Source organism: Salvelinus fontinalis, chromosome 8, assembly GCF_029448725.1.
Source record: "Salvelinus fontinalis isolate EN_2023a chromosome 8, ASM2944872v1, whole genome shotgun sequence".
NCBI classification, from domain to species: domain Eukaryota; kingdom Metazoa; phylum Chordata; class Actinopteri; order Salmoniformes; family Salmonidae; genus Salvelinus; species Salvelinus fontinalis.
Window position 1 is genome coordinate 12,873,617 of NC_074672.1, and position 11,684 is coordinate 12,885,300.

Sequence of the window (11,684 nt, forward strand, 5' to 3'; positions counted from 1 at the left end):
CACTGGAGAAGGTGGTTCATACAGAGGTTAATATTTCAGAAAACTTAGGCATAAAAGAGGTGCTTGTCTTGGGGGGAGGAGGGGGGGGGGGGTTAACAAGGATAACAGGGAGAGGATTTGGTTGTTTAAATTTAAAAAGCAAGGCACCCAAAAGACTGAAAATCAGCAACAGTCAATAGGTTTAAAATAAAGCAGTCTCTGTATAAAACAGCAAGGCCTCCATTACGTCTGATGGAGGCCTTGTGTGCCTTTTCAATGTATTTATATCCAGGCAGAGCTGCCTCATTTAGTTGGTAAAAGTCCTCCTCTTGTGTCAGTGAAGCAGGTCATGTAAAATGCATTGTCTAAGATGAACTCATACAAAAGAGGAGAATTGTTTGTTAAAGACTAGACATAGTAGAGTGCAAAACACTGGAAACAGTTTCATTACATGTTGGTTGATCAACTGCGCTCTGTATGGACTGTATAGACTTGGAGTGGGTGACGTCATTTGCCTGAGGGTCAGCCTGCAGAAATGGCTGTCCATTACCATCCAACTCCAGTGCTGTATTGCTCTCAATATGAATGTGCACAATATACTTTAGTTTGTTAATTAGTCTCCTACCACCTAGTCGTCTGCATGTTTTCCCATAAGAGCCTGTATTGAAAGAGGCTGTTCTTAAACTCCTTACACAGGGATGTTTTAATCTGTGCAAAACTTCAGGAGGAATCCTTCTGTGTGTAGTGAATGAAGGTTGCTGCCATTTATGAATATTCTGGTCCAGTAGATGGTAGTTGAGGATCTAGGAAGATCTAGCTAGGCTGGTATTTGAATCTAAACTATTTGCTAGTTGATTGAAAAGGTTGGAGAAGTAGCTAAATATGTTAACTAACATAACATTGATGATAAAAAAAAACTGTTTTACATGATTCCTGTGTTCCATACTTGATAAGCTATCAAATAAAACTAAAAGGTTGATAAAAACAATGTGCATTAAAAGAAAAACTCTTAAAACGAATAATTATGGATCATTTTGCAGGAATAGACTACCAAGGCAGTCTCTAGGCGCCATGAAATCTCATATTTGTAATCTTGTTTATCAGTGCCCAAATCTGCAATTTTCAACCCGTATACGTATACGAGCGTAAAGGACTAATGAAAATAACTCCAAAATATATGTTTTATCATTTATTTCCCTGAGCCTCCTTTGGCCCTTGAAATGCTCAGTCTGATCGTATTGGCTGTAGGAAACTAATTTGAAGAGATTTAGATACACAGCCCTGATTGGCTGATCGGATGTTCTAGAGCCCACCCCCTTACCGAGATGAACAGTTGGAAAAAAATAAAGGGGCTGCTTTTTCCACTTGGAACCGGTACGTTCGCTAGGACCTTATGGTTTCCTCTCGCATGAAGGTGGTGGAATTATGAGGGAATTAAGTCAAGGTCAGAACACGGTGTATCTGTAGACACACCACCGCCACACCTTCATTTAACTTCAACCCCAAACGAATAGCAGGTGAATAGCATGCTATTGTCATGCTTAAGTTCAAGGTCACAATACGAGTAGAGAAAAGTGCATAGAAAGGGAATCACATTTCATTTACGCACGGTGAACTCGAGTCAGAATTGCCCCATATAGCCTATCTGTACCATCTTTTCATAGGACAACCCTGTTTTTACTGATTTGGCATATTGATTTACAGAACTGTACCTTTTCAGTGTTTTGTAAAAAAAAAAAAAATAGCAAAGCATAAGGATTGAGCACATGAATACGACAACTTGGCCGTCTACCTCGTCATGAAACAGTTTCCATCAGTGACATTCATGGTAGGCCCAACCTCATCCCCAGACTATGTCGCACAGCTTGGGGAGGAACCCGTTTTTTGCCGAGACAGTATAATGATGCATTAGCCTAACACTTTGATGAACTGCATTATGGGCCAGGTGGTCCCAGCTCAGTTTGTGCTCCTGCCAACTCTGTTGCTGTCATCTTGTTTTGTTCAAATACCAGAGCATGACTACATCAATATTACTCTGCTTCGGTCAGTAGGACGTTCATTGATTTTGGGTCGGGTGAGTCAAATGTTCAGATCATGTGCTAGAAATTAGTTAGTGGTGTACCGAGTATCCCCTAAAATGTTTTCAATGATTTCAATCACTGTGTATCATAACAGACCTCATGACATGAATTAATATGAACAGAAGGGACACTGAAACTACGGTAACACTATACTTGACACCCAGTACGGTCATAACTATGTCATAACAGCTGACATAACTTGTCATACATAACCTGTCATAATATGGTAATAACACTATGACCCATATACATGGATCGTACAGACAGTGGCAAGTCAAATTCAAGGACTTAAATACTTTTTACAGCACTAATATTTGCTGTATTCTATAACAATTTGAAGAGAAACAAGTTATTAATGTGTTTGATACAATTAAAGATTCTCTCATTTACATTTTAGGGGACCCCACATTGGGTTCCAGACCCCAAGTTTGGGAACAACTGTACTAACCTCTCTCCCTGCTCGCTTCAATGTTTCCACTCTCTGTGTATCTCCTTTATTGAAGCCTGAAGGCCAAACGGAACGCGAACAAGCGTGTACACGCTGGAATTAGAATGCACGGTAGTAAAGTACAGAACACAGACGTGCCGCGAGCGTCAACGTCATCAAAAGTGTCATGTTCTTCAAACTAGAAAGCAAGTAAATTTCTCTGTCTCTCCAAAGCAATGCTCATTCGCGGTTCATTTGATTTGGCCTTCACTCACCACTCTCTCTCACTACTCACTGTAAAGGAAAAGGTATTTTGTTATGAGAACTTACAGTAGTCCATGTTTTGATTATAGCTAGCTTCATTTCTGTCGACTGCTCCTGTTGAGATCAGGCTCCGTTCAACGTTAGCTTCTAACTTAATCCGTCTAACCAGATAGTTATAGCTAGCTACCTGGCTATCAGCCAGAGCCCTTGAGCTACCTAGCTAGTTAACTAGAAATCTGACTGAAATATCAGTGACTATTTACCAGTTGTACACTAAGTCTTCGAAAGCCAGGTTTTTTTTGTTTGGTGGCAGGAGTCAAGGGGTGTTTAAAGAAAATCCCACTGTGAGCGGCGTCTCTGCCACTGTAGGTCTGGGCTGAGTTTCCCGTTGGACAGAGTGGAGAGTGAATGTGCCGCTAACAAGGCAAAGGTGGGGGAGCAGGCGGACATAACGAGCACACATGAATCATTCATGATTCCACTTGTTCGCAAATGTAAGCGCAATTAGAACTCATATCAAGAAGCCTTTGAGTATTGATCAACGCTGGGAACGCAATAATATGCGGGTAAACGATAATTAACTCAATAAAAAAAGGTGAGTAAACGCTATTTCACAAATAGGTACATGAACAGCGTTTACCCTCTACATCCCTGGATGGGTCTGGCAAAACCATTCATAAACATCAATATCCTTCCAGGCAGGCTTGAATCTACATTTGCCCGGCATTTTAGCTATCGATGTGATGTTTGGCAGCGCCCAATCAGTCAGTTATGTACCTGCCTGGCTGAGTGGCAGTGTGGGTGGAATGAGCAGGATTGCCTGGCAACCAGTGCGCGAAACACATGAGGAAATAAAATTCGGTAGTCTACCTGGAAATTAATTTGTAAGACCAATACATTTTTCTAATCTTTTTCATATTAACATATTTGATCATTTATCTGTACTTTTTAAATACCAACTTGCCAAAACATCAGATTTTCAAGGTATTCGAATACTTGAATTTCAGAGTGTCAAATTCAAATATTTTAAGCACCTTGTGCCAACCCTGCATTTATTTACACCTGTTGTGACATACATTGCATTCTTTTATGTGGCTGGTTATGACACCTATATAAGAGTGTCAACAACCACATTCATTAAAATTCAGTTTTTTCCCCTGCCAATAAGTTTCCTTTTGCTTGTTTTTTTCCTTAATCATATTTAAATTACTTGAAGAAAATACACTTCATGACACTGTCATGAAGCATTATGACCATCCTGTGTCACTTCACTTCACTTGGACTAAGAAAATACACTATGACCATCATCATAATATAAGCCAGATAGGCCTCACATATATGCCCTTATATCAGTCATCAGTCAAAAAGAGGGTGTCTTGTCCCGCTCCTGAAACACACTAAGACAGTCGTGAATAGGACACGACAAAGCCTATTCCCCTCAGGAGACTGAAAAGATTTTGCATGGGTCCTCAGATCCTCAAAAGGTTCTACAGCTGCACCATCGAGAGCATCCTGACTAGTTGCATCACTGCCTGGTATGGCAACTGCTCGGCCTCCGACCGCAAGGCACTACAGCGGGGAGTGCGAGCGGCCCAGTAAATCACTAGGGCCAAGCTTCCTGCCATCCAGGACCTCTATACCAGGCAGTGTCAGAGGAAGGCCTGAAAAAATTGACAAAGACTCCAGCCACCCTAGTCATAGACTGTTCTCTCTGCTACCACATGGGAAGCGATACCGGAGCGCCAAGTCTAGATCCAAGAGGCTTCTAAACAGCTTCTACCCCCAAGCCATAAGACTCCTGAACATCTAGTCAAATGGCTCCCCAGACTATTTGCCTCCCCACACACACACCACTGCCACTGTCAATGCGTGGCGGCAGGTAGCCTAGTAGTTGGACTAGTAACCGAAGGGTTGCAAGATCGAATCCCCAAGCTGACAAGGTAAAAATCTGTCGTTCTGCCCTTGAACAAGGCAGTTAACCCACTGTCCCTAGGCCGTCATTGAAAATAAGAATTTGCCTAGTTAAATAAAGGTTAAAAAAACAAAACAAAAAAATATGCATAAGACACCATACTCGTGGTCTGCGGTTGTGGGGCCGGTTGAACGTACTGCCAAATTTGGAGGCAGCTTATGGTAGAGAAATGAACATTCATTTCTCTGGCAACAGTTCTAGTGGACATTCCTGCAGTCAATTGCAGGCTCCCTCAAAACTTGAGACATCTGTGCGTTACAGGGAAGACATCCTCCTCCCTCATGTGGTACCCTTCCTGCAGGCTCATCCTGACATGACCCTCCAGCATGACAATGCCACCAGCCATACTGCTTGTTCTGTGTGTGATTTCCTGCAAGACAGGAATCTCAGTGTTCTGCCATGGCCAGCAAAGACCCCGGGTCTCAATCCCATTGAGCATGTCTGGGACCTGTTGGATCGGAGGGTGACATGCTGACCAGACCGGACACGTCGCGTGCGCGAGCGTCGCAAAATAAATTTAGAAATCCATGATATTCAATTATTGCACCCACACTGCTCGCGAGCGTCTACGACGCCAAGGGCTAAAATAGAACTCATTCCTATTTCTGACGCAGATCGCGCTGCAAGTCCTGCCTCTCCCATCTCCTCATTGGTTTATAGAAGCAGGTACCCACGTGCCATCTCCTCATTGGTTATACCCACGTGGGTGATCGAAAGACGAACTGTTTTGCCAGTTGTCTAGGTAATACAATGACAGTTTAGATGCGATCACCATATAATTTAAACGATGAAAAAGCCTGGAAGGAGGAGAGATGACTAGAAACGATTCGGTTGGCCATTTTATGTATGGATTAATTGTCGGAGTAGAGGTCCTTGTGCATTTCAGGTAAAATAACAACTCAATGTTTATATCCCAGGACAAATTAGCTAGCAACAGCAAGCTAGCTAAATAGGACAAATTAACATTAGCTAGCAAGTGCAAGCTAACTAGCTATACATGTTTAATGCTTTTCGACTTGTCCCCAAATTAATGTCATTGGTTCAGAGTTTGTTTTGATATTTTAACCTGCGTGTCGTGATCGCGCTTGGTGTGGGGGGGGGGGGGGGGGGGCAAAATACATTGCATCTGCGCACACGCGCAGCCGGTTTGGGTTCCGTGTGAGGGCTAGGGCCATTCCCCCCAGAAATGTCAGGGAACTTGCAGGTGCCTTGGTGGAAGAGTGGGGTAACTCCTCACAGCAAGAACTGGCACATCTGGTGCAGTCCATGAGGAGATGCACTGCAGTACTTAATGCAACTGTTGGCCACACCAGATACTGACTGTTAATTTGATTTTGACCCCCCCCCCCTTTGTTCAGGGACACATTATTCAATTTCCGTTAGTCACATGTCTGTGGAACTTGTTCAGTTTGTCTCAGTTGTTGAATCTTGTTATGATCATACAAATATTTACACATGTTAAGTTTGCGGAAAATAAACGCAGTTGACAGTGAGAAGACGTTTCTTTTTTTGGTGAGTTTATATGTTGAGTACAGAGATGAGGTAGCCATTAAAAAATAATGTTAAACACTACTAAGTTGCATGAATCAATGCAACTTGTGACTTGTTAAGCAAATTTGAACTTATTTAGGCTTGCCATAACAAAGGGGTTGAAATACTTATGACTTTTCATTTTGAATTAATACATAATAACACTTTGATATTATGGAGTATTGGTGTGTAGGCCAGTGAAAAAAATCTCAATTGAATCAATTTTAAATTCAGGCTGTAACACAACAAAATGTCGAAGAAGTCAAGAGGTGTGAATACTTTCTGAAGGCACTGTAAATGTGTAGCCTAATACATGGGCATGGGTAGAGTTGTAATCTTCAACCAGTTTACAACCAGAATTGATTGCAATCTCGTTGTGATGACATTTCAAACTTGTGGATCCGCTGGGAACCCTCTTGCCACTCATAACAGGCTCACCTGAGTGTGTCTCCATTCTTCAGCATTCTTTTGTAGCGCTCCTGAAAGCGTACAGCACGCACGTCTCTGATCCTCCTCCGCCAGTTCAGGAACCTGTAGTGTTGGTTGATGTCATCCATCTTGACTTGAGGTCAGGATTGGCTAAATCCAGTGAGTTCGGGTAGGGCTAGCGTAAAAACCAGCACACTCAGTAGCTTTCCAGAAGACGGGTTGGTTACCCCTGTATTTGAGGGAGGGGTGACAGGGTGAGTCAAATTCTCTACTTGGAAGCTAATTGGTAGAAACCTAGGTGAGCAAGGTGCAAATTACAGGGTAGCCAGGAGGGGCTCAGATCCCCTGAATGAGACGTTAGCTCCCCTAAACGCAACAAAAGTCAAACTTTGGGGTGTCTCTAAATAATGCTAATTTAACCATTCTCCTATTTGTTTACAATGTAGTGGTAAATATGTTGTACAGTGGTAATTATGAAAATAAATGTGATCCCCCCCACCTCTCTGTCATGGTTTAAACCATTTATTTCTATGTGACGGCGCTGTCTGCTTAGTAGGGCTGAATTTCGGCCTCAGCTGAGCTGCTTTATGTATAGATTTTAATTTGTACATCTTCATTTTTTCCATTTGTTTGCCATGCGTCCTTGATTTTTTTTTTTTGCCTTTATTCCAATGCGTTAGATTTATCTGTTGATTTATCATTGTTTGCTTTTGTCAGTCAGCTGTTTAGAGCGCTCATTGCTTGCCAGAAGAAGAAGTAGATCATTTATTTAGCTTTATTATATTTGTTTTCTTTCCTGGATCAGCTGATGGTTGAAAAATATCACTAGACAACTAGATGCCAATTTGCATCCAATCCGTACAACAAGAAGACTATACGTTAATGACAGTAGGCCTATATAGTGACTCTTTCGGTTAGAAGAGGTTTTAACGTTCGGTTAGAAGCATTCGATTTTGTAATGGCATAGGCTTACCTTATTTTGGATTTGTGTTCCCATGAGAACTGTTTTCACAGCAAAACTTAGAGCATTTTCTGAGATCTACAAGATCCATGATTCGTACAGGGTTGAAGTTCAATGATCTAATTAAATTGTTAAATGCTTAGTATTGACAAATAACACTGTCATAAATGTTATTAATTTAATAAAAGAAAGGTAGTGTTTTGTGTCACACGATCTGTGAAGACAAAGCATGACTTATGGGCAACTCATGAACTAGAGTGTAAAACATGTTCTGATTCAACATGTTTTATATTGAATGTAGGGTCCCTGTTCTGTGTGTAAAATTGCCACGGCTGAGAGGGTAGACTACCGGCAGTGGTGTAAGCTCTATTTATCACTCCTTCAATCGCCTCCAACTGCTCTTAAATGCTAGTAAAACGAAATACATGCTCTTCAACCGATCGCTGCCCGCACCCGCTCGCCCGACGAGCATCACTACTCTGGACGGTTCTGACTTGGAATATGTTGGCAACTATAAATATCTAGGTTTCTGGCTAGACTGTAAACTCTCCTTCCAGACTCATATTAAGCATCTCCAATCCGAAGTTAAATCTATAATCGGCTTCCTATTTCACAACAAAGCCTCCTTCATTCATGCTGCCAAACTTACCTTCGTAAAACTGACTATCCTACCGATCCTTCACTTCGGCGATGTCATTTACAAATTAGCCTCCAACACTCTACTCAGCAAATTAGATGCAGTCTATCCCAGTGCCATCCGTTTTGTCACCAAAGCCCCATATACTACCCACCACTGCGACCTGTATGCTCTCGTTGGCTGGTCCTCGCTGCATATTTGTCGCCAAAACCACTGGCTCCAGGTCATCTATAAGTCTTTGCTAGGTATAGCTCCACCTTATCTTAGCTCACTGGTCACCATAGCAACACCCACCCGTAGCACACGCTCCAACAGGTATATCTCACTGGCCACCCCCAAAGCCAACACCTCCTTTGGCCTCCTTTCCTTCCAGTTCTCTGCTGCCAATGACTGGAACAAATTGCATAAATAGCTGAAGTTGGAGACATATATATCTCCCTCACTAACTTTAAGCGTCAGCGCTGCACGCAGCCCATCCAACCAACTACATCCCCATATTTGTTTTTCTGCTCCTTTGCACCAGTATTTCTACTTGCACATCCTCATCTGCACATATATCACACCAGTGTAAATTGCTAAATTGTAATTACTTTGCCACAATTGGCCTATTTATTGACTTACCTCCTTACTTCATTTGCACACACTGTATACAGCTTTTTCTATTGTGTTATTGACTGTACATTTGTTTATCCCATGTGTAACTCTGTGTTGTTTTTGTCGCACTGCTTTGCTTTATCTTGGCCAGGTCTCAGTTGTAAATGAAAACTTGTTCTCAACTGGCCTACCTGGCTAAATAAAGGTGAAATATATATATATTTATTTTTTTAAGCATGGTGGAGGGTAAACTCAAGTAAATTATGTTGACACACCTTTGTCTGATAAATGCATTTAAATACAGGGAGTGTTACTTTTTATTTTTTTACTGTGACCAGCAATCAGAGTTTACCCACCACTTGTTTTAACACTAGATCACTGGCTAACGGTAGGCCTATTAGAAGTTCATGGTAATACACATTGTAGACTACTAGCCTACTAAATTGACCATATGTGTTAGGGTGTCCATCCTGTTTTCCTGGTACAGTTTCACCCCCATTTCATTCTCCCGACTTTTCAGGCTACAAAAAATGTACATTTGTCATACAATACGCATCATTTAATGTAGGCCTAATCAATGGCAATCACTGAATGACATTAGGCACACTGTGTTTTGTAACAGATGTCTATTTCCATTCATCAAATGGCGCGAGTATAGGCTACATGCAGTTTGGATGCTGTAATTATTTGAGTGGACTAACATGCACTAATTTAAAATGGTTTGTTTGACAATCAGAATAAAATATAATGACTTGTGTTCATGCTAAGCGCGTGCACTCTATAGAGAATGTCATGGTATAATTCGCACCGAGTTTGGGAAACCCTTAGCTATTGAATACTCTAGCAAGCATTCTGCCTTCTCCCTAGTTTTCAGGCATTAGCGTCGCCCACGACAAGCTCATGTGAACTACAATCTCGACGCTTTGTTCAACTTTTAGGAACGTCAATAATCATCCCTTAAGATATGGCTTTCGAAACATATGGCCCTTATCTTTCATCAGCGAGAAAGAATCCTTTAAATAAAATAGGCACTTACTCTAGTAGTTTTGCACAGGTCCATACAGCTATGGGTGCCTCCATCAAACGAAACTAAACTTCCCAAGTCAAACTTGCACACGGGTGTTTGGAGCCTGCAAGATAGCTAATTAGCATAGGTGGTCGCCTCATGTTTTCCGTAAACAAGCGCAACATGGAGATATGGCTGTGTGGGAACACTAACCCCATAGATGTGTATATAAATTTAACCTAAGCTATTTAGCTAGTGGCACCTAACGTTACCGGTATTGGCATAACAATTTGAGCAACGCTTCAGTAGCTAACGTTACCTACGTAGCATACTAGCTAGCTAGCTCACATCGGACAAATAGATTCCCTAGCTAATAACGTTACTAGCTTGTGAATTCACTTGCTAGAGCCGTGGCTACACAGCATACCACTATTCTTGTGAATTGCTTACCATTTGTCCAGTATGTGTTTAAATAATTAATTCAAAGGCACTTGTGTTCATTTGGTAAGACTCCAAAACGTTACAGTAGAAAAACTTTGTAAATGTATGGCGCTTCCAACTGACATCAGACACCGGTAACTTCAGTGAGCCAATCAAAGCTACCCATGAGAAAGACTGACAAGCTGTGAAACCAATTCCATATCAGAATCATAAAATCATATTTTGTGATATCGAATAGGTCTGTCTGTGTACAGAGACGTGTTTCCAGAGGCAGTGGTGCTCCCTGATAAAAGGAACCAATGAGATATTGTAAATAGTTGTTCCCACAAAATGAATTGTCCTGGACACAGTATGTCAAGTATGTCACTATCTGAGCTAGTGACAACTTGTGCCCTTGCCTTACCCTATGGGAAAACTGTTTGCTACCATAGGCATTGGACACAAATGGAGTTTCCCAGATACTGTAGCATAAGGTGGTTAAAAGGTGTGGAGGGCAAGCAGTCATTGTAGTCTATATTTTGTGAGAAGAGGAGAGGAGGAAATAATAGGAGTAGCCTACATCTGACTCAATAGAGACCTGAGAGGGGTGGGGGTAGAAGGTGGGAGGAAAAATGAGTAATCCAGGGAGTGTGGGAAAAAAGAGCCCCCATTGGTCTGGCGTGTCTCTTGGAACGTTCTCCTGACCGAACATGTGGAAACAGACTAGCTAGGGCTGTAGCTGCTGTAGCTAGCATTGATGGGAACACAAGACGGCAGGTGATTTCTGTTCTTAGTGCCAAGATTAATCATTCCTAATAATAACACCAGGCGGCTGAAAACCAAGAAGGTTTTCACCAAGTGGGGTTCCGGAACTATTGCGATGTAGTCTAGTTTGTGTGTTTCAGAATATCTATGGGTTCCGGAGCTTTGGGAAGTAGTGACCTGCCGCTGTGTTCTAGATAGAATTTTGCCCAAAGATACAGCAGGTGGTCCAGCAGGTTGGTCAAGAGCCAATCATCTATATATGTGCTTTTATTTTAGTGGTGCTTTGCCATTACAATTTCAATGTTGTTAGATCAACATCTTTTTAATTCCTGTTCAATGCTCTCTGAAAGGCTAATTTGTCTTTTGATATCGTTGTGTTGATGTTGCCTCATGACAACAGTTTATTGTCCTTACAGGAACCTCCTTCATGGTAGTGACCTCAGACAAACTATAGCACCCAACACTATGAAATAGATGGCCTAGATAAGAGTGGATTTCTAACCTATGGGGCTCTAACACTTAGAAATAGAATTAGCCATTGTAATTCTAATGATTAATTAGAGTCATTCTAATTCTAATGGGTCAATCTAAATCTCTGCTCTATGATCCTCCAGCTAAG

General features: G+C 41.7%; 1 protein-coding gene across 3 annotated transcripts in view; it reads right to left on the minus strand.

Moving 5' to 3' along the window:
• The window catches only part of spryd3 (SPRY domain containing 3), an 81,911-nt gene extending 71,476 nt beyond the window's left edge, over nucleotides 1–10,435 (minus strand). For all 3 annotated transcript variants that reach the window (XM_055931133.1, XM_055931132.1, XM_055931131.1), the window contains exons 1-2: nucleotides 10,331–10,435; nucleotides 6,692–6,911 (exon numbers count right to left, since the gene is read on the minus strand). In XM_055931133.1, the coding sequence (XP_055787108.1) occupies nucleotides 6,692–6,810 (119 nt within the window). In that variant the 5' untranslated portion in view covers nucleotides 6,811–6,911; nucleotides 10,331–10,435. The remainder of the gene's footprint in view (nucleotides 1–6,691; nucleotides 6,912–10,330) is intronic.
• Nucleotides 10,436–11,684: the final 1,249 nt, after the last annotated feature.